This window comes from Agelaius tricolor, unplaced genomic scaffold, assembly GCF_023055355.1.
Source record: "Agelaius tricolor isolate 1412-34295 unplaced genomic scaffold, bAgeTri1.0.p SCAF_8, whole genome shotgun sequence".
Taxonomy (NCBI): Eukaryota; Metazoa; Chordata; class Aves; order Passeriformes; family Icteridae; genus Agelaius; species Agelaius tricolor.
This window is the reverse complement of record NW_027269268.1, coordinates 41,146,239-41,172,670: the sequence shown is the minus strand read 5'-3', so window position 1 is coordinate 41,172,670 and position 26,432 is coordinate 41,146,239. Positions and strand designations below refer to the sequence as shown.

The 26,432-nt window shown below is 38.5% G+C and overlaps 1 protein-coding gene and 1 long non-coding RNA gene across 7 annotated transcripts in view; one reads left to right on the top strand and one right to left on the bottom strand.

Annotated features, from left to right (window-relative positions):
- Positions 1 to 2,660: 2,660 nt before the first annotated feature.
- LOC139592506 (uncharacterized) lies at positions 2,661 to 9,551 on the bottom strand. The gene is made up of 2 exons (XR_011680028.1): positions 9,433 to 9,551; positions 2,661 to 9,253 (listed from the first exon to the last, which is right to left on the bottom strand). It is a non-coding gene; the product is annotated as an uncharacterized lncRNA (long non-coding RNA).
- A 76-nt stretch (positions 9,552 to 9,627) lies between these two features.
- Positions 9,628 to 26,432, top strand: part of N4BP2 (NEDD4 binding protein 2) — a 36,005-nt gene continuing 19,200 nt past the window's right edge. For 2 of the 6 annotated variants that reach the window (XM_071432514.1, XM_071432516.1), the window contains exons 1-9: positions 9,628 to 9,726; positions 13,901 to 14,015; positions 14,306 to 14,478; positions 17,085 to 17,424; positions 19,237 to 20,467; positions 21,309 to 21,433; positions 22,595 to 22,683; positions 24,221 to 24,297; positions 26,028 to 26,183. In XM_071432514.1, the coding sequence (XP_071288615.1) occupies positions 17,208 to 17,424; positions 19,237 to 20,467; positions 21,309 to 21,433; positions 22,595 to 22,683; positions 24,221 to 24,297; positions 26,028 to 26,183 (1,895 nt within the window). In that variant the 5' untranslated portion in view covers positions 9,628 to 9,726; positions 13,901 to 14,015; positions 14,306 to 14,478; positions 17,085 to 17,207. Of the gene's footprint in view, positions 9,727 to 12,478; positions 14,016 to 14,305; positions 14,479 to 16,876; positions 16,973 to 17,084; positions 17,425 to 19,236; positions 20,468 to 21,308; positions 21,434 to 22,594; positions 22,684 to 24,220; positions 24,298 to 26,027; positions 26,184 to 26,432 lie in introns of those variants that run through there. The other 4 variants (XM_071432512.1, XM_071432513.1, XM_071432510.1 and 1 more) reach the window with 4 other exon arrangements.

Here is a 26,432-nt window from a genome sequence, read left to right as displayed (position 1 = left end):
AGTCACTAAAGCAGTGAACCTGACAGTGTAAAGTTTTGAAAAATAGATGAAACAAGCTTAAATTATGGAAATATTTGTTTTCTATTTCATCCCATTAATGGGTTTAAACATAATTTAGATACATTTACTTGTATGTGCCTTTTATAACTGCTGAATTTGAAAAGTACGTGTATAATCAGAAATAACTAGGAAAGTCCAAAAACATGTGTCTTTAAGAGTTGTCAGAGTCACAAACTGCATAATGCTGCTGAGGAAAATAATTACCAGCATGTATATGGATGTTGTGGTTTAACCCCAGCCAGCAACAAGTCTCATGCAGCTGCTCAATCATTCTCTCACAGCGAATGGGAAAGAGAATTGGATGGGTAAAAGTGAGAAAACTCATGGGTTGGGATAAAGACAGTTTACTAGGTAAAGCAAAAGCCTCACACATGAGCAAAGAAAAGGAATCCATTTACCACTTCCCATGGGCACACAGGTGTTCAGCCATCCCTAGGAAATCAAGGCTTCACCATGTGTATTTGGGAAGTACAAACACCATCACTCAAAATGTGCCCCCCTTTCTTGTTCTTCCCCCTGCTTTAAATACTGAGGAAGACACTGTATAGTCTGGAAAATCCCTTTGGCCAGTTGGGATCAGCTGCTCCCCCTGTGTCCTTTCCCAACACCTTGTGCACCTCCAGCCTCCTCACAGAAGGTATCTTGACACTGTGTAAGGGCTGCTCAGCAGTAACAAAATCAGCTCTGCTGTATTATCAACCCTGCTTTCAGCACAAATCCAAAACACAGCCCCATACCAGCCACTGTAGAGAAAATTAACTCTACCCCACCCAAACCCAGCACAATGGATGAGGGGGAAATTGGCAATTTGTTCTGCTGAATGTGTAACATACAGTACACCTTTTCCTTTTCTACTCTTCTACCGTGTAGTATATTTAATTTTTTTTTTTGTACATAGAAAGTATGCAAGTTCATAATAAAAACTGAGACAAAGACAAAACTCTCATTGAAGTTTTAAGGTATACATTTTAGTCTCCTAACCATCACCACTGTACAGAAGAAGAAATGCCCAACTCAGAAATTGAAGAACTACACAGAAAATATGAACTACTCCTCTTTCAATGTTCTTTTAAGTTAGCTTGTTCATTCTTCCAGGTCTTGGGGAATGTAATCAGAGGAATAAAGCAGTTGAAAGAGTTCAGTGTTTGATAATCTCTTTGAAAAAAGCTTAAACATGTTTTCATGCTGGTTGTATCAACTGTTTTTGTTTGGGGTTGGTTTGTTTGTTTGACTGGGTTTTTAATAAGTTGTCCATTACAGATGGGCCCAGATCCAAATGACACCACTTCTGCTCCATCCTGAATTGTGTGTATCAGGTTGCAGATACCAATCTGAATGTCATAACCTAGAGCAGGGTGGAGTGGAGCTTGTCTTAAGATATGATTCCCTCATTCTTTCAACTTGGAATTGTCATGATTTTGACAGGTACAAGCTAACTAATTTTTGCCTAGTCCTTAAATAAACTGGAAACTGTAGACTGTCCTGTTAGAAGGAGCAACTGTCCTTTTATGTCGCTGAAACTGTAAGATAGCCTGTGGCTTTCTAAATTTGAGTTTCTTTTGTTGCTGGTGTTATTCACTGGGAAAGAATGTGGCCCCGTTTCCAGTGAGAGAGGGTATGAAATGTTAAAAAATAGAAGTGATAGGGGGATTTTAAAGGGACTAAAAAAAAACCTAAAGAGGTCAGAATTTACAGGAAAGCAAAAGAAGGCCTTTCCCATTCAGCAACACGCAAACAGCTATCTGTTCATTTCCTAGCTAAATAATTAGATTCTATCATGTGACAGTTACAAAGAGGCACATAATAAACAAAGAATTTTCTTTAAAAATGGTAGTCTACACAGCTGTTTTTAAATGCACATCACTGACTTGCTGCTCCCTTCCCCCATCTCCTTGGCTTCTTGTTTCAGCATAAGACATCTGGCATACAAGTTATTCAAATTCAGAAACTAGTTACTGAAATCTAATTAATAAATAAGTGCTAGTGGTTTTAGACCATAACAAGTTCCCTAATTCATTTTTACAAGCAGTTGGAGTAGTCCACAGATGTTTGCAACAGATGTCAGGCACAAGGATTGCTGTAACTAGCAGCTTTTGTGTAACAAATGGTGAGGTAAACTGACACTAAGCAGGATACCTGCAAGATATTTATATATTGTAGAATTTTGAAGCCATTGGGTTGTGGTATCAGAAAATTTTGTACAATATTCATGTCTCAATAGGACATGTATTGTACATATCTGTACTTGAGAATAAGGCCTCTATTAAGCTATTTCGGGAGAGAAATAAAATACATTTTTATATTGTTTTAATTTTACATTAATTGAAGGTCAGTCACTGTGAAGAAAACAGGTCCTTAAATCACATGTGATTGGCAAGCAATTAACTTCTGGTAAATGAATTGCATGGGCAATGGAGGACAGTCTGTCTTGACAGGTAAAAGCATTTTTTCATTAGAGTAACATTAATAAATGATTGGAACTTGCCTAAGATTCAGATTTGCACTGAGTATTAGATCTACTTAGAAATTCCATCCTGCAACAGGGTCCAATATTTTAACATTTAAAATTTCTGAATCAGAGCAAACAAGACACCTCAAAATTTCCAGTAGAATGAAAGTACTAGTTTTTATTTAGAAGAGTTGTAATGACTTTTTTCCCAAAATTTAGTAAGGTGAAATGGACTGATAACTTGATATCAAAAAACCCATAAAATACAAAAATACATCAACTAAATTTTACTTATAGTATTACAAAATTGAAAGAAAATAATAACAGATAGGGTTTTTTTTTTCCTTTTCTTTCAAATTGACATTTTAAATTGTTTGTTTCCAAGTGTTTATTTCTGCATCTCAGGATGATGTGTACATTAAGTAAACTTGGGAATTATTATATTTGAGGAAATGCATCTCTTTTGCTCTAAGGAAAATATTTAGTTTAGGAGATCTAGAGTACCTTAAAGTGATAAAATCCTAATATGAACAAGGTAGTTTGTAGTTATTACATGCTATCTTGAGGAAGGTAAGCAGGTAGGAGCATAAGATTATTTTAACCATCTAATACATATAATGAGATATTGTTCTAACTAAATGAAACAAGCTTCTTTTCCATTCTGCCTCTACCCTAAGTTTTCCTGAGTGAAGACAAAGTCCAACATGGAATTGTTTGGATTCAGTTGCTATCACTTATGCTAGGGATTTGGCTCTTAGTAAGATATCCCAGGAGAAGCTCAGCTGCCCAAGAACATAAAATGCTGAAGTGTCACTGCAAATTCTTGAATTATGTTAGTTCTGTCTTAATATAGAATATTTTAGCCCAGTTCAAAATCGGTGACATTTCTTCTGCAACTGTGCCTGTCCTCTTAACAACTGCCTGAAGGCAGACACTTTGTGGATTGGAAACCTGGAGATTTTCTGTTCTGGGGCAGTTTTGTTCTCACAGCTCTGGCTTTAGGAATGAATGGAGACCATTAATGATACTGTTCTGTGAAGTGTCCTTTATCTAAATCAGCAGAAAATAATTGTTTTGTAAAAAACAATAAGTAAACTTTCACATCCTGGTCAAATTCCAGTTTAGATAACAGCACCCTGCTGACAAAGCTCCTACCATTTCAGATGGATAGTAACTGCCTATTAACTACTCTGTGTTATTGCATGGCATAGTTAAGCAGCTGTTGCATTTTGTTTGATGAAGATGTATTAAGTGAATCCCTCCTGGTTTTGTTGTTTTGGTTTTTTAACAAAACATTTTGGGAATGGTAGAGGTTGCAGAAGCATCAATGATTATTCATTTTGTTCCTGTTAAGTCTAATTCCTGCAGTGATATACATGAAATCATTTAAAAAAAATAACACAGAAATGCAATTTTACTGCTAATCTTGTTCTTAAGCCATTTAAATATGCAGATCTCTAAGATATCTGATATTAAATTTACCATAGGATAGGATCAATGCAGTTTTTAAAAATAAAGTGGTATTCAACAAATAAAAATATGACAGTTACAATCAAAGTCAGCTTATTACTTTTTATCATATGCCAAGGTGGCATTAAGGATTGTTTGTTCTCCATTTCTGCAGTTTAAACAGATTAAGGTGGATTTTTGGTATCTATTGAATTTGACATATCAGATTGATAAAAACAGCAGAGCAGAGAACATCCAATACAGGAATCAGATTCACCACAAATCAAATCTGTAGTGTGAGCTTATTCCAAATTCAGAAGGTCCTTGTAGCAGTGAGGATTTTGTCAGCTATATAAGCATGACCTCATTCTCTATGCCTGCGGAGAAGATACAATTAAGTATAATCCTTCAGTTCTTGGATAATAGCTTTTATTGTCATTATCTCTCTGCACCTCCTTCCCCAAAAACCAAGCATCTTTATAGTTCATATATTCTGGAGATGTTTAGCATAACAGGTATAATGAGCAAATTTTATTTCTGTTCTGCAACATATCTGGAGTACCTCATTAAAGTGCAGGTACTTTAAATGAAGACTAGTAATATGCTGCTTTAGCATGTGTTTAAACAAGAATTTGAAAATTTGCAATTATTAACCTTCACTGGTAATGTTATAAATTCCTTTGATAATTTACTGATGGACAGGTGAACCAAAGTCCTGATTTGCTAAGTGATTTCTTTAGTATTCATTAGTGGTAATACTGGAATAGGCGTGACCTGTTTACTTAAAAATGCAATTCTATTGATATCAGCAGAATTTTTGCTATTGTCTTCAATGGGGCAAAACCTCCCTTAATGATCTAGATTTCTGCTGCTTCTAAATACTGTTTTTTCCTGTTTAAAATAAAGCTGAAATAGAATCCTGTATAGAGGGAATTGAGGCATTATTTTAATATAGATATAATAAATCTGCACTATTTGGAATTAAAAAATGAATGTGTGAAATAACTAACATTACTGCAGTGATACCTCCCTGTTTCTTCAGTTAACTCTGCAATCGATTGCTATATGGAACAGAAGATCAATATCCTGCAAGTACTGAAGCCAGATAGGGAATTTCTTAATGGAGATAAAACATCAACATTCACTATGCATTTGACTTAAATCTAGAGATGGGTGGAGAACAAGAGACAGGTATGTGAGGTACTCTGCACACATTTCTTTTTATAAAACTTTTCCTTCTTTTTTTTTTTCCTTAAGGAATTAAATTTCTACTTTGGAAATCACATTCTGGCAAAGGGGAAGAGTTATCTTTTGTAGGAACACAAAGTCTAAGATCATGGATCTTTTGGATCAAAAGAATATTAACAGGAGACAGAGACATTCCAAGAAGCCAAGTTAAACATCTTAAATCAGCATTAAGGTAAATCGATTAAAAAAAACCAGGGAAGGATAGCTTTAATTTTAACACTCTTTAGTTTCTGCAATGGTAAATGAAACCTAAAGCTGGCAGTGGAATGTGGAAGATTCCTTAGGAAGAAGATTACAGCATTGTGGGACTGGATCAATTTTTATGAAAATGGTTTCTGCAGGAACTAGATGAAGACTCTTTTCATCTCTCCTTTCTGAGGAAGGAAAAACCTATGATAGTTCAGGGCTTTGATATATTAATGGTCCAAAGCAAAGTTCTGAATAATGATAAAAACTGTACCTTAAGCTCCTGAAAAGATAACTTATTTCAGATTTACTGTAGCAGGCATTAATTTTTAATGCACACTTATTCCTCAGGCCTTTTCCTACAGTATTTTTAATTGTATATTTAACATGTTACTGTAAGTAATAACAAGTCTTTAAAACTGGCAAAGTTAAACATGTATTTCTTGCCACACCAGTACATTCTTCAAGCCAAAAGTTTAGCTGCAAATTGTTCTTGCAAATCAAAACCTAATTTTTTTTTTTGAGTATAAAGACATTTTGAATGTAGAAGAAAGGAAATCACAATTTGCTGAGTAGATGTAGACTGTATATAATCAGAAACATTATAAGCGACTGACATTTCCTTGTTCTATGGCTCTACTCTGGTAATATTACTACTTTATTGTGATTTATAACAAAAGCAAAAACATACTAAAGTATTTTTATTTAAGAAGGCAGCACTAAAGAAACTAAAATGGAAATCTATTGCTAAAGTATTCAGTGAAGACTAGACTAAACACTTTAGCCAAACAGCACAGATTACATGCTGTATGTTCAAGCCGCTCCAAGTAAAAACAAGCCAAGTGCAGACATAAGGAGAGGCAAAGGAATGGAAAAAAAAACCCAACCCAAACCAACAGCATATATAACAGGTGATTATGGTGTTGTTTGAAAAAGTTGTGTGAAAATTTGAAGGACACAAAACTTGAAAGAGCCTCTATTACGTGATTATAATTTTCTAATCAAAAATCCTTCCTATTTAAATCAAATCCCTCCTATTTACAGTGTTAACTGTGACAGTGAGAAATCTGCCAGTGCCCAAATTAGTCTGGTATTTTCATGGTGTCAAATACTGTAATATGTACAACTGGCAAAGAACAGCATAGTTTCATGCATCAAGTGCCAGCAGCAACACCCCTCTAGCAGTGCAGTTTAATGGAGGCTATCAGACTAGAGCATACTGAAAACCTCTCTCCCTCTTTTTTTGGCAACCTTAAAAATATAAAGATGCAGTCATTACACTGGAATTTACATGACCTATTTTTCCAAACGTATGATTAACACATTACCAGCATCACGCCCTTGAAGAAAAACGATTTTGTTTCTGATACTTGTCCAGACACTGAACACATGAAGTAAGGAAACAGCTCCCAGGACATGCATGAAACTGTCACTTGACATCACACACACACAAGTTCCAATCAAGGCAAATTTTCCTCCAGATTTTTTGACACGTACAATGGCAGTGTATTGAATAATTATTTATTTTGCTTTTGTGAGTCATGGCAAGAGACAGCCTTTTTGAGATTTACGAGCACATCCTCTGGATGACATAGGCTTTATGTATTGTATTAGAAGTGTAAATGTTTGTCCTTGTTTATTTAAATATTGCACACTATGTATCTACAAGATAAGTACTGAAATGGCAAAGTCACAGGCAAACTAGCAATGCCTAAATCAATTTATTTCCCAAAATATTAAATATTTTGAATATGAATTTCAAATTTTCTTACATTACTTTTATTGAGAAATACATATATTGAGAAATACCACATAAAAAACCTCTGTTGTTGTGCTACTAAATAGCCAGCACTTTGAGATTGTGATCCCTACAAGCTTTAGACAAATTACCCCAAGCAGCCTTCTGCAGTTTTGCTGAGCTACCCATGTGTACATAGTTCACCCTAAAACCAAATATTATCTTTTGCACTTACTTATTCATTATTTGCATTAAAATTAAAAGTTACATCTATAATGGAAACAGTTGGGTGCTGGTGGCAGAAGGAGGCTCTCCAGCAGGCCATTAAGGAACCAGAAGTGGGAGTACCTGTGATGAGACACAAAGCTGGCTGTGACTTCTTGGTCTTTCTTGTGAAGCATCTAAGATTAGGTGCTAAATAAGCAGATCTTTAGTAGTCCTCTGAAGGCCACATCTTCCATGTTTCCCTGTTTGAAGGGAAATAAAGGACAAATGAGGCTCAGGGATGCCACTTTCTTTGAATGGGATGAATCACACCATGAGGGATCGATCTGCTGCTTGGGAGACGACCTTACTCTCCTCATGGAGAACCAGGCATAAGCACATAAGCATGTTCTGACTGCTGTGACAGGAAAGTTGTGACTGTAAGAGGGTCCTGTGGAGCTGGGGCAGTGCTGTATGAAGCCAGCTTTCTTTGCTGCCTTGAGACTCATGCTCAGTGCGCCTGCATCAAGGCAGGGGTTGAGTCCCCCACTGCAAGGCACCTCACTACAAGGGGCTCCAGGATCCCCACAGACCTCATTTCCTGGAGGGCTCTAAAGGGCTTAGTATTGCATGCATGGACAAAAGAGTGCAAAAATCTGTTTTATATAACACATGCGCACCAGATAAACTGTAAAAGAAAGTGGATTGGTCTGTCTCTTCCTCCTCTCTTACCCTTGATCCAGACCACTAGGGAACCTGAAATGTTGTTAGTATTGGGAGCATATTAAATTGTGAGCTTGTTAGCCAACACTTCCAAGACTTGAAGTTTGTTGTGTGAGTTGGAAGCTTGTTGAACTTAGTTGTAAAAGTTAAGGGCTTGTTAATCAACACTTTTGAGACTAAATAGCTGGATTGCTGGAGTTAAGATGATGATACAATAGGACATAAAAGTTCCCTGACACCTGGATTGGTGTATTTGTTCAGCGTGATGAGAATTTCTAAAGAACATGAAGCACCCTAGCAAGTGGGTCGTGACACCCCGTTGGGAGGGAAAATGCTTCTCTCCTTTCACAGGAGTGTCCTGTTTCTGTTCCCTAGGAAGATCACAGTGGGACACCTCCAGCAATGTCCTCCTGAGGCATTGTGCCCTGATGGGAGGCGGCCGCATGCAGATGGCAGGGAGGTACTTCAAGACAATGGGCACAGGAATCCATCCCCGGAAAACTGGATGTACAAGCACCAAGTAGTGGAGACCCTGCCTATTACCTTGCTGGGATAGGCAGGGAGACAGAGCCGACGAGGATGCCTATGGCAATGTAATGAAGTCCTATTCTCAGACATCAGTAATGGGTAAACTTCATATGTAATTTTCCAACTATATTTTAAAGCCCATTTGGTGACAGTGAAATTTCTCAAATCAATGAACTTCTATAAAAACTACAGAAAAGTTCTCCCAGTAAAATCTTCTCATCTTGAGTGTTGTTTGGCGGTTTGTTTGGTTTTGTTTTAAAAATAATTTTATTTTAGGAGCTCTGCCCCTAAAACCCTTTTGCACTTTGCGTATGAACACGTGCTGATAAATTCAAAACTCTTGTTCACTTAGTTCCTTTCATGGTGACTTCACAACAGTTCTAATTTAGGGCTACTTATCATCATTTCAGTCCATCAGAGCACATCTCTTTTCTTTCATCCTTCCATAATCCTCCACTGTCCATCTCCATCAAGTGTCCATTGCTTGCTGTAGACAATGAAGCCCTCTCCTCCTAATCAGCTGTTTCTCTATTCTGTTGCAGCTCGTAGCTTCCACAGCAATCACTGATGTCAGACCCCACCGATACTCCTCAGCTTCCTTAAAAACTCATTCTCCTCTGCCATTTCCCCTTCAGTATGAGCCTGCAGACCCACGGCGTCATTCCAGACTGTGGGAGATATCCTCAACGTTAAAAATTTTAGTAAAACTGGGCAGCGGCAGCAGAAACTAAACACTCACGCTTTTTGTTACAAGTGTGAAACCTGTCACTACACGGCTGAGAGATGTCACCGCGCTAGCTGCCGGCGATCCCCCGCCGTTGCTGAACTCACCCCCGTAGCACCGTACCTAGCAGCGCGGCTCTCACCGCGCAGCTCTGCCGTCCCTCCCACGCAGCTTTCCCAGCCGGCTTGCGGCGCGGAGCGGCCCTCAGCCCTCAGCCGGCCGGGGCGGCACCGCGGGCCCGGGCGGGCAGGGGAAGGGGCGGGGGCGGCGCGGCGCCTCCTCCCGGGCTGCGCTTCCCCGGGCGGCCGGGGAGCGGCGCTGTGTCCCCGCGGCGCACGCCCCGCCCGAGCCTCCCCTTCCCGCGGCCGCAGCCCCGCGCCCGCCGCCGGCGGCAGCGAGCGAGCTGAGCCGAGCGAGGTAACGACCGGCGGGGTCTGGCAGCGGGACCGGGGAGGAGCTTCGCCCTCCCCCCGCTCCCGATAGGGCGTGGAGCTGTTCGCCGCGGTCTCCCGGGGGCGGGAAGCGGGCGGCCCCCGCGACGCGTCCCGTATGGCGGCGGGCCCGGGGGACCCGTCCCCGGCGTCACGGCAGAGGAGTTGCCTGCGGGTGGGAGGGGAGGCAGCGGGGCGGGGGCGGCGCAGCTTGATCGCCCGCCCGCGGCCGGGCTGTGGGCGCGGGTCGTCGCCGCCGAGAAGCGGCCGCGGTAGTGGCAGTGTGGTCGCGGGCGGCCCTTCCGCCGCCGGGCTGGGGCTGCCGCTCGGGCCTGCTCTCCCCGGGGCCTTCGTGCGGCCTCGGCGCTCCCCGCCGCTGTGGTGAGCGCCGTGGTGCCGGCGGCCTGGCCCCCTCCGCCCGTCACCGAATTGCCCGGCCTTCTGCATAATCCCGACTGCTGCTCTGCCGGCAGCTGTGGCCGCTGAAGGAAGGGTCAGGGCCGGCCAGCCGGTGGGAAGGCTTCGGCCGCCCGCCCCGCAGCAAGCAGTGCGGGGTGCTGGTGAACTTCGTGTCGCGAAGATAAATTCACCCCGTTCAAAATGAAATCAAAGGATTCTGAGTACTCTTTAAGGGCTTGTTCATTCTTACGGTCGAGAACCGCTGAGACGTCTTTATCGTGAGATTGTTTGTGACCTTTGTAGCATAGTATCTCTCCGTGCTTTGGACAGGATTTGCAGTTTTGCTGGTCAAGTACCATAAGGTCACTGGGACTTTGGAGGAGCCTGGCTTCAAAAGCGAGGAAAAAAAAACCAAAACATATTTACCAGTACTTCTCTTAACTCATGTACTGGAAGACTGAGGACAGCGTGACTGTTAGGAGAGACTTATATGCTGTTTTATACAATGCATTGACAAAGTTTAGTCTGCATCTTAGTCCTGTAGGAGAACCTTACAGTGAAAAGTTGAGAGTAACTTTTTTCACTCTTCCAAAAATAGTGAAAGTTTTAGATAACCCATCTCTAGTTGAGATTTGAGAGCCAAAGGCTTAAATACAAATGGAGAAAATTAAAGAAAGGCAGAAAAAGTTAAGCATGGTATGCGTTTGTAAGGTTGAAAGTTTTAACCCTCGTTCTTCCCAGCACAGTCACCCTGGCTGGGACAGGGCTTGCTTGTGTCACATGGTGCAGCACGTGTGTGCAGTTTGGGTTCCCGTAGACTGTGTGAAGGAAACTGGCGAGGAAAATTTAACAGCATCAAAGCACGTGTTAAAATCCTGTATTTTATTTTTCAATAAATACAGGCTTTTTCTTACTGTCTCTTGGTTTTTCTTTTGTTTTAGCTATGGAGTTGCTCTCTATTTCTTGTTGCCTTGTTTACACTTTTTTTTTTTAATCCTCTTCCTCTTTTGTATTAGTGTTAATGCTTTTCATCTGGGGAAGCCACTGATATAGAGGGAATATAAAAATGTTACATATGGGGCTTTGGGGGATTTTAGGTCTCAGGTGTTGTGCAGTCTCTAGTCTTTTACTCCTGCCTGTGTACTTTGTAATCTATGCTAAGTGGCTGACACAGTCAAATTACTATTTCAGGAATGTTTATAGAGCTAAATTTACATGCAGAACAACTCCATTAAAAAAATAATCCTTGACTTTTAAGAGGTTGCTGCCTTAGTTTTTCTCACAGAGGCTCTGCTACTGTAAGAATGCCAGTAGGGCATTAATTAGCTCTCAGTCATATTGCCTGTCAGAACTGAGTAAGGCTGAGTTTTGAATAGTCTCTGGAAGCATGATGTGGGCAAGTTGCAGCTCCAGGACTTCTGGAGTTCTCTTTCCTCTTTCCAAATCCTCTCTGACTTGTAGTGGGGAGTTGGAATAAAATCTTAAGCAGTAGTACTGATGTCACGTGTGGAATTGCAGAAGCACCAGCATTACCACAAGATTCATCTTTGTTTGAGCCTGCAGCATCACTTCAGAGATTGGGCAGGGGTCACAGTAACACAGCTGGGCTGTGTAGAGTGTGCGCTGGGGACAGCCCAGGTAGCCCAAGAGCTCAGCATCCTGGAAGGTCTCCCCTCAAAGCCAGATTTGCCATGGGAAACCCTTTCTTCAGCATGCTTTAGAGGGCTGTGAGCTGTATGGGAGAAGGACATAGAAGGGAAGCTATAAAAGGATCAAATATCTCTAAATGTCCCTAGAAGTGGAAAGACATTTTGCAGATACTCTTTACTATTTTCCACACGAAAAACTCCACAAACTCAAAACCAAAAAAACCCAAGCAACAACCTTCTCCTCCTAAACAAGGAGAATAACTGGTTGGTTTTGGTTTTTTTTAGTTTGTCATGCTGCATTTCTATACTCTTCGTAATACCAAGGCCACTTGCATTTTTTTGCCCAAATCCAAGTTTTGTCCTTCAGCACACAGCAAAAGGAAGTTCCTTTCAAGCAGGCCTGGTGGTGGAGAACACACTCACTGGTGGCTTTCCTCCTCCTACATCACTGCTTTAATCATGTACATCCAGCAGATTTGACTGTCCCTTTCTGGGAGCTCTATGGAAGGGCTCCAGCAAGAGAAGCTTTGTGTCTTGAAAGGAAACTGCACAATGTGGGGTTCCACAGCTTCTGTCACCTGTGAAATACTTGGTGACTTCCACTGCAGGTTGACTTCTCATGACATGGCATGTGCAGAAGAGTTTTTGAGTCCTTCCTAGGAAACATGGCTCTGTTCTTCCTGCAGGTTGTGTTTGCTTCATAAGCATCTACTTCAGTTGAGTTTGTGCTGGTTTTGTACTCTTGAACTTTGTGTGTAGTTGGATGAAGCTTTTGTTTTGTTCTCAAAGGAATACTTTTTTTTTTGCAGCAGCTTCAAAAGAATCTGTCTGACCTGGGACAGACTTAAAGATCACAAAAGTGGAAAAAAATCCTAGCAGAACAGATTGCATAAAGCAGGTGTGTGTAAGTTAGTTAGGAATTAGACCTATTTGTTGGTGTATTGCACTCTGACAGAACTTGATATGACAAAGGAGGACCTTTGTTAAAACTGTGGAACAGGACCTTGGAACAACCAGTAGGAATAACACAGGGTGGAAGAAGGAGAGAGTAGAAAAGATCCTTGAAGTGTTTCCAGAAGCACTGTCTTTAGCTGGGTACAGATTTTCACATTCAATAATGAAGTGGCCTATTCCCTTGCTGACTGCTGGCAGAAATGGAAGACAGCAAAAGGCTCCCAAACCAACTTTGCTACTCCTACACTCACTGAGAAAAATCTGCTGGAAGGCATTTCCTGGTTTTTTCTTTCCTTTTTACCTTCTGGTTTTTAGAAGGGTGGCTTTTGGCCAAAAAAGAAAATCATCTTATTTTATAAATACTAGAAAGCAAAATGAATTGCTGTCAGTTTGATTTCATTGGCTGCTTTTCCTCTTGTGCTTGTATTTAAATACTTAATAGTTTTTCTCCACTCAGGAAACCTCAAAGTGCAAATGAACAAATGTGGAAATTACCTTTGTTGAAAGGGTGTTCTGTAAAATAATTGAATGGCTTTTCAGCTTTTCCTGGTATGGTTTTTCTGAAGCCACTTTGTTGAAGTGAATAACTTTCTGTGTCTGCAACATGTCCTTTGTTTTGTAAATTTGGATTCTCATCAAGTTTGTACTTAAGTGAAGTGCTTTGTGTGTTTTGATAGCAGTTTTTAATTCTTTGGAGCAGTGGAATGAAGTTAGATGTAAAATGTGAGATGGGTATCTCCATTTCTTGTGAAGAGTATTTAGGCCATCAACTTGTCATGTTAGGAATGTGACAGAATAGTTGTTTCTAATTCTTTACCTAATTTAGGTGTACATGTTCAGTTTGGTTTTGGTGTTTTCTTGTGTGTTTGGGTTTTTTTGTTTTGATGTTTATTCTTTATTTTATTTTGTTTGGTGGTTTTATTGCTGATTGGGTTTTTTTTTAAATTTGTTTGGAAGCACAAGACTTGTGAGGAGTAAGCTCTAGGCTAATATGTAAACTGGAATTGTCAGACTTTGAGTAGACCTAACATCTTTGGTATGTACACAATGGATTAGGAGTTGGCAGATGCTTTGATGAACCGAAGTGCAGTTCTTTAGCATTAGTAAGACTTTACAAATAAGCTGTGTAAGTAACATAATCTTATTTTGATGTGCCAGATTTTACTTGCCTAATTTCCCACATGGTGGAATGAATCTAGTCTTCACCAGCATGGATATGTAGACCTTTTCAAGATGGTTAAGAACTGTGGCGAAGGACCAAGTGGAATGGCAAGTGAGGAAACTTACATTTATTTCTAGCTAATTCTTCTGCTATGTTATTTCATTACCTGATGTAAGTCAGCTTTTTTAAAATAAGAAGTCATCTAAAAACTGAAATCAGGTAGCTGTTCTTAGCCTTAGGAAAACTTACAGTTGAGCTCAGCTTGAAATGTTGGGTACTTATTTAAGTTATTAGTTGTGCTTAATCTTCTCAAACCTATTAAGTGTATTGCTCAGTGTTAAAACTGCTTAAAGTGAGAAAAATACAAATTTTAATTTGTATTCTGATTATTCCTTTGTCAGGAGGAAGCAGCCACTTCTGCTGACATCTGATTTATATATTAGAAAGTATGGTTTCCTGACAGAAGAGTGCATTATAGTTTTTAACAGCAGATCTTTATTAAATGTGCCATCAGTGGTGGTTTTGGAAAGATGAGAAAGGATCCACTGTGGGGCAACTCAGTGAAGCTAATGATGTAAGTCCTGTGCCATTGCTATTTAGTATGTATTACAAATAGGAATTTTTTTTCCAGTCCCAGCTTGTAAGTATATATGTGCATGTGTTTTTTTAAAAAAGCCACAAGGTTTGCATGGACATTGCATGATAAATATTTTATGTAGTTTGAAATTAAGAAATTGTTCAAAAACCCCAAAAGTAAAGCAGACTAAAAAGCTGTCACCACCACCACCCAACCAAAACCAAGCCAATCTCTTTTATATGTATGGAGTTAACTACCCTAAAGTATTCAGAGAAATTTAAAAATATATACAAATTGGGCAGCTTTGTTCATATTGTTTGACTCTTGTGTTGTGTCAAGGAGACAGACTTCCTCTGTCCTTAAAAAATGAAGAGAAGTAATACTGATAAATTATTTGCCATTTGAACTTGGTCATAGTTAAACCAGAAGTTTCTCATGCTGCTTAATGCTTCTAGTAAACCTTCAGTAGTAGTTAGAATACTTCTCTGGTCTGTTTGCTTAAAAAATAAGGCCTTGTAATGACCTCGAAAAACTTTCTTTACTGCTGATGGTTTCCTAATGCAATCTTTTTGATTCAAAAAGTAGTTTAGTATTTTTCTTCTTCTATTCTGTGTGTTCTGCCTGCCCTTGAATACTACCTGTTTGCTTCTTTTCCTATACTTGAGATGTTATGTGTAATAGGAATTGCAGTCAGAGTATGTTTTTCAGCAGCATGTCCTTACAGGATTGATTATTATAAAAGAGCTGGATTCAAACACTGGCAACACTTGAAGTGTTCTGCTTAAAGTCTATTGCTGCACAGTAATGTCAAGGTGCATGAATAACTTTCTCCCTTGCAGGATCTTTCCTTTGTCAGTGAACCTCTTTGACTGAGGAACAATTACATTTTTTAGCACGGGCAACATTGTTTAAGTTAGGGACAACCTTTTCTACTGGCTAGAGGATGAATCAATTAGATACAGAAGTTTGAAAAACAAGACCTGCTGTAACTTTTTTTGTGATTGTTGAATACTTCATGACAGTGAAGAATGGTGTAAGGATGGCTAATCAGAGAGGTGAACCAAAAAAAAGTGTGATGAAAAAACCAGCTGCAGTTGTCCCAGCTCAGTCTGGCCAATTAGTATTTTCTATGGTTTCTCCTTTATTTTTGGAAGTCTGCTTCTTCCTTTTCCTGTGTATTGTTTTCCTTGTCCTGCATTTCAGATTTCCTTGACCTTGTTATTGTTTCAGACATCCATCTGGTTTGTCTGTCTAAAGTCCATATAGACATAATAGAAACCCCTGGGATCCTAGAGTTGTCTGTTTTGCTTTCATAACTTTCTATGACTTGAGAACATAACAGTCAACATTCTGCTAAATGTTCAATCTCTTGGTTGTTGGAAGAGATTGATAGGGGATAATGGATCAGTGCTGTTTGAATCTGGCACTAATTTGGCATTGTCATTTGTGTGCCAGTGATCCAAGGAAGGAAGGACTAAGTGAAAATGGAAGTGCTGTCATCGATTTATCTGCACATGTTGAATTAATTGGTCATCACTGGCAAAATACCTGTTTTATATAAAAACAGGTATTTTATGGCCTACTCAGTAATTGTTATTGGTAAATAGTGAGTCTTTGCTGTAATTTCAGATTTCTGAGCCTTACTAAGTTTGCTTCTGAATAATTATTTGTAAAAAATATAAATTAGTTTATTATGGTCATCACAAGAACTCAACAGAGCTTTGATACTGATATAAATAAAAAAGGGAGACCATGCTGTACTTTGTGCTTGTATTTCTATTAATAAATGCTTTTCTATACAAGATTAATGCAATAATTGCAGTTATTACAGATCCTGTCATGTAACTAGATGTGTTCAAAGGCTTCATGGCAGAAGTGTGGGGGGTGGGCAGAAGCCTCTTCTTGCTTTATGGTTTATACAGTTGTAAAGTGTTTTTAACAATTAAAAAAAAACTCCATCCAGGTGAGGCACTTCTGGATATCACTTGGTTCAACCCAGTAATCACATTAAGCAGGAGTGCCTGAAGCATATTACCCAAGCCCTGAAACAGCCTGGTTCAAGCAGGGCTGTTTGGTCAGGTTTTGAGAATATGGTGGGGTTGCAGACTCCACAACCTCTCTGCCAGTGTTTGAAGACTGAAGAATTCCTGTTTTTTCTTAAAGTATATGGGTGGGGGTAAGTCAAGAAAGACTTGAAAGATTTAGTAACATGTTTACATCTTCCAGTACTTTCATAAGAGGAGTAGTTTCTGAATGTTAACTGAATATAGATGTTCCATAATGTTAACTGATCCTCAGTAGCAGAGGAATATTTGTGAACTGGCCACCTGGCATTGCAAACTTTACTTTTCTGGATTTCTCTTTTAAGCTACATTCTATTTTTTCTTTCTTCCAGATGCAGATTGCGTGTCTAGTTAACTGGAAAATAAGGCTGCTCTAGCTGTCAGCCATTTGAAAAGAAAAAAGGCAGACATCTAGAAAATGCTTTCCTGTATGCTTATGTATATTTTTAATCTTTTAGCTACTTAAGTAGAAGACATGGAAATGTGATTATGTATTTTATTAAAGTTTTTCTGTTTTGTTTTTTTTTTTTTTAATTCCAGGTCTGCAACTTCTGTTCAGTCTATCCCAGTTAGGAGAGCTTTTTTTGTGATTTTTAAGCTTGGTGCTGTCAGCCCTGTGTGAACAAACCAAAACAAAAAGCACGCTGGGTATTAGAAAACAAAATGCCACGGAAGAGGAAAACTGGTGGGAGTCCTTCTCAGAGGAATGGCAATTCTGACAGAGCTGCTGTTGCTGTATCCCAGGGGGACCCAAGCCACTTAGTGGCACAAGCAATGCGTTATGTCAATAAGGAAGAGCTCCTCAACAGCATGTCAGAGATGTTTTCTGACCTAGATCCTAGTGTGGTTTATATGGTTCTGTCTGAATGTGACTTTAAAGGTAAATAATATACAGCTGACATTACAGTTTTGTTTTATGTGCAGATAGCTCTTAAGTGGTGCAACTCCAGAAAAGTTGGTGTGGATGTTGCAATCATTTTTGTGAGTTTAACTTTTTATAAATAGGTGAGTAATAATGTTTTGAAATTTTACAACCATGTGAGATTCTCCAATTTTAACAGTGTTTCTGTGAGCCTGATAAATGGAGCAGTGTGCTCCTTAAATGGAGGTACTGTTTGGAGTGGATTGTTCTGTGACACAGAGCAGGCACTGGTGGAATTGTGAGGAGAATCTGGTTTTTCCAATTAGTTTCTGTGCCATATTCTGCAAAATGCTGTTTCTGTACTTGGGGTATTTTATGTTCTAGATCACAATTTTTTGATGGTGTGCCATATGTGGTCCTGGCAGCATTTGCTTTTCCTTAAATACTTGAACTGAGCTTTTGTTTTACATTTATTTTGCACTGTCATCTTGTCGTGTCCACTGGGGATTAGTTTCTGCAGGATAAATTCTGTTTGCCATGTTTAGTTCTCTGCAACCTTGCTGGAACTAAAGCCAGGAACTGGTTTCTTTCCCTACATTCTGCTGACCTACATACCCAACTCTCCTGGCAGACTATTTTCATATTTATGCCCAGTCCCTCCCAATCTTCTGTGGTTTTAAAATTCCTCTATATGCAAGGTTGTTTGTTTATGATAAAAGTACTGCATGAGGTGCAGGGGAAACAGCCACATATGGAGCATTTTAATCAATTTGCATTCATATGATCAGATGTGATTAACTGAGATTATTGTAAGAATATGTGCAAAGAAAGCAGATTTGGACATTTTTTTGTATGTATGAAAGCTAGGTAACCATTAAAAGCACTGTTTTTATTACCTAAATTGTACAGAGTTTAAAACTTAAGAACAAATGGGAGAGTGCTGTTATAATTGTTGTTCATTTAAAAATTGAATTCGATGGAATTACAGATTCATGCTTCGAACTCTTAATAAGATTCAACATTTACCATAATACAGTTTTATCTAAAGCTTATTGGAGAATGCAGTAAACATGTAGAATTCATAGCCTTGTACTGTAAACAGTAGTTTAAAAATGGAAAAGTTAGCATATTTGAGTGCTAATAAGTTGTTTTCATACAGTAGAGAAGCTGGAAGGATGACAAAGATTTTGTTTAATGAATGCAGACAGAGTCATACTTAAATGAGCTGAAAGTTTTTGCTGCACTTTTAGGAAAACAGAAGCTTAGCTTTAGGGCTCAGATGATGTTTGTGCCTGCTTTTCATTTTGTTCATGGTGATCACTGGCACCCTCTACTCAATTTAGTGGCTTTACAAAGAATTTATGCAGATACTGGATTTTTCAGGGTATATTATATCAGATAAGACATTTTTAAGTGGGCCATAATGAATGTACTTTGCATACTGCTAGCTCTTTCATCCTTTGTAGAGTTTTTTGTTCGTTTTACACTATTTCAGCTGTATGAGAGAGATTAGAAATAAGTATCCATTTGAACATCCAGCTCTGATATTTTTTCCAGTTAAAATTTGTAATTTTTAGACATATTTCCATAGTAATTTTTAAGTTTATTAGGTTGTTATTTTTCAATATGTCCGTATTGAATTCTGCCTTTACTTCTAATGAGAAATGGGTCAAGGGAATTTCAGAAGCTATGTTTAAAGGTGAATTGCTGAACTGTCTTTTGGTTGTTTCTTTAGTTGTAATAAATGCTTCCTCAAGTAAAAAACTGCATGTGCATCAGCTTGGGTTTGCTTAGTTGACCATGCTTTATTCTGTTTATCTTACCCAACAGTAGAAGATGCTATGGATCATCTTCTAGAGCTGTCCACCCATGCCAAAGGAGTAGCATTCTCAAAAACCTTGAGTTTTGATTTAGCAGCATCATCATTACCTCTTGTTAATCAGCAAAGATCTACTGCAAATGAAGGAATGGGGGAAGGTACTGCAGCACATAGTTCTTCTGGAGCAGCAATAGAAAAGATCCTGTCACCTGATGTGCAGCTGACTGGAGAACTGGATTCCCTACTAGAAAATGCCTTTCAGAGTTACAGCTTGAATGAGGAATTGCCTAATTCTGCAAATGACCAAATAGTACACAAGCACCCTATGGAACAGGGGGGTTTTACCAAATTTCCTGAGTGGGAAAAACCTGATTCAGTTTGCGATGTCCTACTTTTTCCAGAGCAAGCAGAGACAAATAATGAGGTTTTAGAAAACTTCTGCTGTTCCCAGCCACCAGTCAGTCAGCTGAGCATCCAGACAAGCTCACTATCTGCATCAGACAGTTTTGCAGAGACACTGGAAGATTCTGATATGTTGGAAATGCATGTTCAACATGCTGTGGCTTCAGAAGTATATAAACTATCAAATGGAGAAATATCGTGTGAAAATTCTGATCAGACACAAGATACTGTTTCGGATCAAAGGAGTGTGAGTGCTGCTTCTTGTGGGTCCTCCCAAAGACTTGTGGAACTTGGAGTAGCTGTTTCTGAAGATCCTAATTCAAGATGCCTGGAACAACATGAAGATGCAGTGACTGCCTTTAGCAGCCACCAGAGTGCTTCTCTTCCAGAGGCGTGTATCTCTCCTGAAACATCCAGTTTCAAAACACAAAAACCTGCAGATGCTCAGCAAACTCAGCAGGGTTATAACTTAAATTTTCCTACACCATCAGATCAATCTCAACAACACTGGAATCTCATGGCTCCTGTGTTTTATCCATCCAGTGGAAGTCACAGTTTTGTAATTCCTGTGGCTGCCAGTCCAGGGCACTGGAGACCTATTTCTGACTGTAGAACTTCGGAAAAAGGACCTTTTCTTTCCTCCCCAGTGGTTTCAAATGCCTGGGATGGCAGCTCTTCTCTGAAGGTATGGGGAAATCAAGATAGAAACTCAAAATTGAACCTCCCGCAAGCACAGCAACCACGTGTTTGTCACATGATGAGAAAAAAGATGCAACTAATAGGTCAAGTACTTGTTCTTCTCAGAGGTGTTCCAGGATCAGGAAAATCATATTTGGCAAGGTAGAACATTTATATTGTGAGCTTCTAAAAAAAATTGCTTTATCATGTACAGGATTTGGCATAGGCAGAGACAGTTTTCTGACACTTGTAAATAGTAATGTGTAAACCCTAATTGCAAGCTACACAGTACATGCAGTATGATAGGTAATAATAGTGGCTGAAAGAAGAGTTGCTTGCAGGTCCTTTCCTAATGGAAATTGAAATAGGAATGATGAGCTTTAACTTCTATCACTGAGCAAAGGAGTTTGTCAGCAGAGCATCATTGCTGTAGTGTTAGGTCTGCTGTATTCTTTCAGTCCCAGTTTATTTCGAGTGTTTTCATCAAATAACACTGATAGAAATATGCCAGCTCTTTACAGGCAGAAATTCTCCTTTCACTGTGTAACTTTTATTGTATAAGTAGTATATGTTAAGCTTCTTGGGGGGAATTTTTGATTCCTTTTCTTACTTTCTAAAAGCCTAGATTGAACTAAGACTCCTTTTGACTGACACCTGAAACATGTGATGCAATTAAGACAGGATATTTGTCAGTGTGAAAGTATGTCACTACATGTAGATGGAAAAATATCTCCCTTGATGTTTTGAAATGAGAGACATGTAGGGAAACTGTATCAGCTCTCTCCCCTAGATAATCCTCAGCCTTTGGAAAAAACAAGGGAGGGAAATTATTATAGATCATATTTGCTTGAAGGTTGATTTTTTTTCTCCTCTTACCTACTGCTGCTTCCATTCCAAATAATTTTAGTTTTGTGCAAGAGTCTAAAAAAAGTATGTATGGTAGTAGACATTGCAGCTTGGGAGGAGAAGGGGAAAAAGCTGTTTATTTCTTGATCTTTCACAGGAATTTGCTTGAGGATAACCCAGGTGGAATCATTCTTAGTACTGATGATTACTTTTACAAACATGGACAATACCATTATGATCCTGATTGCTTAGGGGAAGCACATGAGTGGAACAGGAAAAGAGGTGAGATATAAATAAGGGATTAGCTTGCTCACAGTTCAGATCTTGTGTGCTGTTTAAAAATCTGCCTGGCTTGTTATGTGACGAGCATTTACCCCATTGTAGAAGTATTTTTTAATATCCTTGGAAAAAGAATATGAGCACAAACTCAGAAGTCATCTGCTCATTGTGTGTTTTGCAAGTAGAAATGCCACTGTCTTTGTCAAGGGTATGTTTTGTCCTCAGATTTTATAATGGTATATATTTTGGGTGGTGTCCCATTTCTAGAGTGGTTACCTACACCATCTCCCAGAACTATTTCTTCTGAGATGATCTATAATATACATATGCAGTACGTAACGAATGCACAAATAATACACAGATATCTTCCTGCTCTTAGTTATCTTTTTTTTCTCTTGTACACAAAATTGTTGTCAAATTTAAACAAAATTAAAAGAGCAAGACAGAATAAATTATTTTTCCCCATTTCATAATTGGATGGGGGTTTTTTGACAGTGACCTGTGCTAAACTCACCATAGAACAAGTCTTTTTAAGCTTTTACTTGCTAAATTTGAACCATGATTCCTTTTCTGCCATCAAATTTCTACTAGTGGAGAAATTAAATAATAAATGTGGGATTCAGCAAGAACTGTGATTGTTCAGACATGTTGTAACATGGCTACAGAAACATGGTGCTGTGTCTCAAAGTGAGTGGTTCTATACATTTCATTAATGTGTATTTAAATTACAATAATTCTTTTGGTTTTTCATATTTTATACAGTTTACAGAGTGGACTAATCTTAAGACTGTTATAAAGCCAAGAATTTTGTATGCAACAAAGAAGTCCACTTTAAGGTGATCATGTAGTTTTTTTAGTTTAATTTACTGATTGATTAGTCATCTTGATGCATTTTACATCTGCATTTTCATTCCTTGATTATCATACATATGTTAATTCAAAAGCTAATGCCATATCTCAGTAGTTTTACATGTGAGGGGGGATTTCTGAAATAAAGGGCCTTGAAACAGATCAAGCTATGGCAAGAGTTCTTTACACAGTGGTTAATCATTATGGATTATCTACATAAAAATAAAACAAACTTAGAGAATGAGTATTAATATGTTCATCCTATTGTAATGAAATTAACTGTATTACCTTGTTTTGTACATGTGTATTTTTCAGCCAAAGAAGCGTTTGAAATACGAATCTCTCCTATAATAATTGACAACACAAACATACAAGCGTGGGAGATGAAGCCTTATGTTGCTTTGGTTAGTATTACAATTTGACCAATGTGAAAAGAGATTATTGTCTAGCATAGCAACAATGTATGTTTTCAAATGGGAGTGTCTTTCACAGTCTAGCTTCTATTCCACAAGGAAGTCTGGAGTAAAAAAGCCAGTGTTGCATGGACTCATATTGCTCAGTGTCATGTTGTGTTGCATGACTCAGTGTCATGTGTCATGTGGTATATGAGCATTAACCTGGCCTAGTTACCAGAGGCCAAAGCCAAATGCTTTGTTCTTGGGGCCAAAAGCAAATGTTGAAGAAACTGGATTTTGTTCCTCTTTTATATGATCAGTAAAATTAGAAGCTGCTTTAGAAATGCAATCAACAGTAATGAATGAGTGAGTGATGTGTGATGCTTTGTAAAACTTGAAAACTCAGTTCCATCCTAAATATAACATAGAGCCAGATACCAGTTGGAGGCTAGAGTTACCAAATATTGCTAGCTTGCTTGTAGTTATGCAGATTTACTTAATACTTTTTGTTGAAGTGATCCCACCTTTTCACTTAATAGTTTTTAAATGGATACCAACACTTTTAGAGTCTAGAGTGTATTTTGCTCTTGATCATTAACCATATTGGTTGGTAGTTAGAACAACATTATTTTATCAAATTGGTTCTGATTAACTGAAATAATACAGTGCAAAAAAGTATTATAATGTGGTCTGGGATTTCTCCTTGCCTGTTACAGAAACACAGCTGAGAGTGTAGTACATAAAATTGACAGCTTTTGAGCAGATACCTTACATGTGCTGCATGTGCTAATGGATTAATGAACAGTGAGACTTTGACACACATAATTTTTGTTAATAAAATGTTTATTTTATTATTCTTGCATTTATTAGCAACTGTCAGATTAGCAGTTCTTTTCTAAGTTATGTCTTTCATTTTGCTGTTTGCTGAAATTGAGATGCAACAAGAGTTCTCACAGAAGTGCAGTGTTTGGTACAGTGAAAAGAATTTTTTCTGAAAACAGGAATGGGGAGAAACAGCACAGTACTTGCAGTGTTTCTCCTGATTAGACTTTAGGTTCCTTTTCTGTCATGATGAGACTGAACTATATAGAAACCATTTACTTGCAGCTTGGTCAAGTTTCCCATGTGGCAGGAAGGCTGTCCACAATAGCTGTGCTAATATAACTGAATTGCTTGTTTTGGAGCTGGTTCACATCTGGTCAGCTCTGAATGTAAGCTGTGCTCTTTCCTCTGTCTTGGAGAGGCTGTGTAGAAGTGTGTATGCTGTATCTAGAAAGAGATGATGTTTTGCAATGTTGTCTCAGAAGACACATCATGGCACACATTTAATTTTATAGCACACATTTAATTTTATGGTAAGAGATACATAAATGTTTTTTTTAAAAATCTCAGTTTATATAAACCAAAGTGCAACACTGAACAAAAACGTTTATTCCAAATGTTTTATTCCATAGGTATGCAAGCTATGCATATAGTGTGCTTTGTCATAGAAATAAGAAATGGGTGATGTGGCATGTTCTGTTTTATATTATATATCTTTATTCAGGCTCAGCAGTTCAAATACAAAGTAATGTTCCGAGAACCAGACACTTGGTGGAAGTTTAAACCAAAAGAACTTGAAAGGTAAGAATGTAAAGGAAAATAAAACATACTGCACAGTACAAGCTATGATTTTGAAAAAGGTGTCGTTTAGTACAATGGCTAGTGAAGTAGCAAGGTATCTGTCAAAATTTTTGTGATAATAAGTAGCTTTTTAATGATATTTTGTGGAATTTTTAATATATGTATTATAAGATCTTCTGTCACTTCAGTTACATGCAAAAGGTACTGTTAGCAATAGACACTGTGATGTTTTCATTATTAGAGTTCTTGGCATGTAAGGTATAGTGGCTGTTCCTTTGGGTCACTGAGGTTGCAAAAATTATGTCAGGTTGGGTCTGTTTTTGCATCCTGGTCTATTGCTTTAGTTGAAGTGTTTCTGCTGTCATTGAATTTAGGGCAGTCAGCACCTCGTGGCCTAAGAGGCACAAACCTCTTAGGTGCATCATCATTGTTGCTTACCTCTTCTTTAGCAGGACTTTCTATTACTTAGGGCTGAAATCAGCAAGACATAAACCCTATGTAAGTGAATAATAAAACATAAGAAAATATAATGAGAAAATTGGCTAGATGCCAGGTTCAAATGTTGTGTGAGCAAAGTGAAGGCCTATGTCCCTCTGGGGAGGGACTGCAGCTCTTTAATGTCATTTTTATGACTTGGATGCTGGGACAGGGTGCACTCTTAGCAAATTCACAGGTGATATGGAACTGAGCAAGAGTAGTTTATTCAGCCTTAAGCAGAGATAATTGAAGAAGAATAATTGTGTTGCTTTCAGCTACCTTTTGAAACATTATAGAGAAGACTAAAAAGAGTTGTGCAGGGATAGGACAAACGAAACATCATCAAGTTGGAACTCTCCATTACATTAAAAAAAAGCCCAACATTTATTTTAAAGGTGGTTAGGTACTGAAAGAGTTTGCCCATAGAGTTTATAGACTTTCAGTCATTTCGGATATTCAAAATCAGCCAAAAAGCTCTGGGCAACCTGATCTAGCTGTACTTTCTCTGAGTAGGAGACTGAAGTATGGGACTTCCAGAGGTCCCTTCCAACAGAAGTTCTTTTCTGATTTTATAGTATATGTTGTCATCTGAATGCATGATTAGCTTAAGGTTCGCTGCTTTTAAAGTGAGGTAAGGTAGATTATTTTCCTTTTTAAAATAAAAGTTAAACTTTTTCTTCTGTATTTTCAATTTCTCTTTTACTATCCTTGCAAGATTCACTTGTTCTAGGTGGCACTGCAGCAGAACACAGTGCTAATTGGTGCTTAACAGAGTTAGTGAAAATTTCTGGCCAAAGGGTGTCCAGAATAATAGGGGAATAGGTTTTCTTCAAGGCTCAACGAGTTCTTTGTTTAGCAAAACCAAGGAAAGAAGACTGAATTCAGAAGTCTTCTGTACCCAGTTTGGTATCCTGCATCACTGTCAGGATCTGATATAGTGTGTTTTCTGAAACTTATTTGAGGAAGATGCATTATTAGTACAGTTTTAGATTTTAGTATTATGCAAAACATCCAACTAACTGCAGTACAGGGAGACCAGATGGGGTGGAAAAGTGGAGCAGCAATTTGTCTGATGTGCCCTCTTTGCAATGCCTTAGTGCACTGATACAGAAAGAATTGCTGTCTCACAGCTTTTCATCTGGCTCCCTGAATTCTTTGGTTAGTCTTGCTGTAAATCTATTAAATTATTCTCCTTTGTCATTGTAATACAGAAATTTGAAATGGCTTTATATTTGTTTATTTTCAATTCATAGGAGAAACATTCATGGTGTATCTAAAGAAAAGATCAAAAGAATGTTGGAACGGTATGAACGCTGCATAACTGTTAGATCAATATTGGATTCTTCAGTTCCAGACAAATCAGAAGCTGCTGGTTGGAGTGAAGATCCTTGTCAGGAGGAAAGCCAGAGGTTAGATTCTTTCACTAGCTTTATAGCATCAAATAAAAGACTAAAAATGCAGCCTTTTAGCTTCTTAGCAACAAAACCTGGGTAATAATGTCAAATGGTGAATGCATTTAAAAAGACAGTTAAGTAACACAAAAAATCCCTGCATGGTTTTTTTAATTTTTAAGAATTTCAGGACTGTCAGAAATGAGTAGTCAAGGGATCTAGTCAACTTTCCAATGCTTTTGAAAGCCTCCCATTATGGCAGTGTTA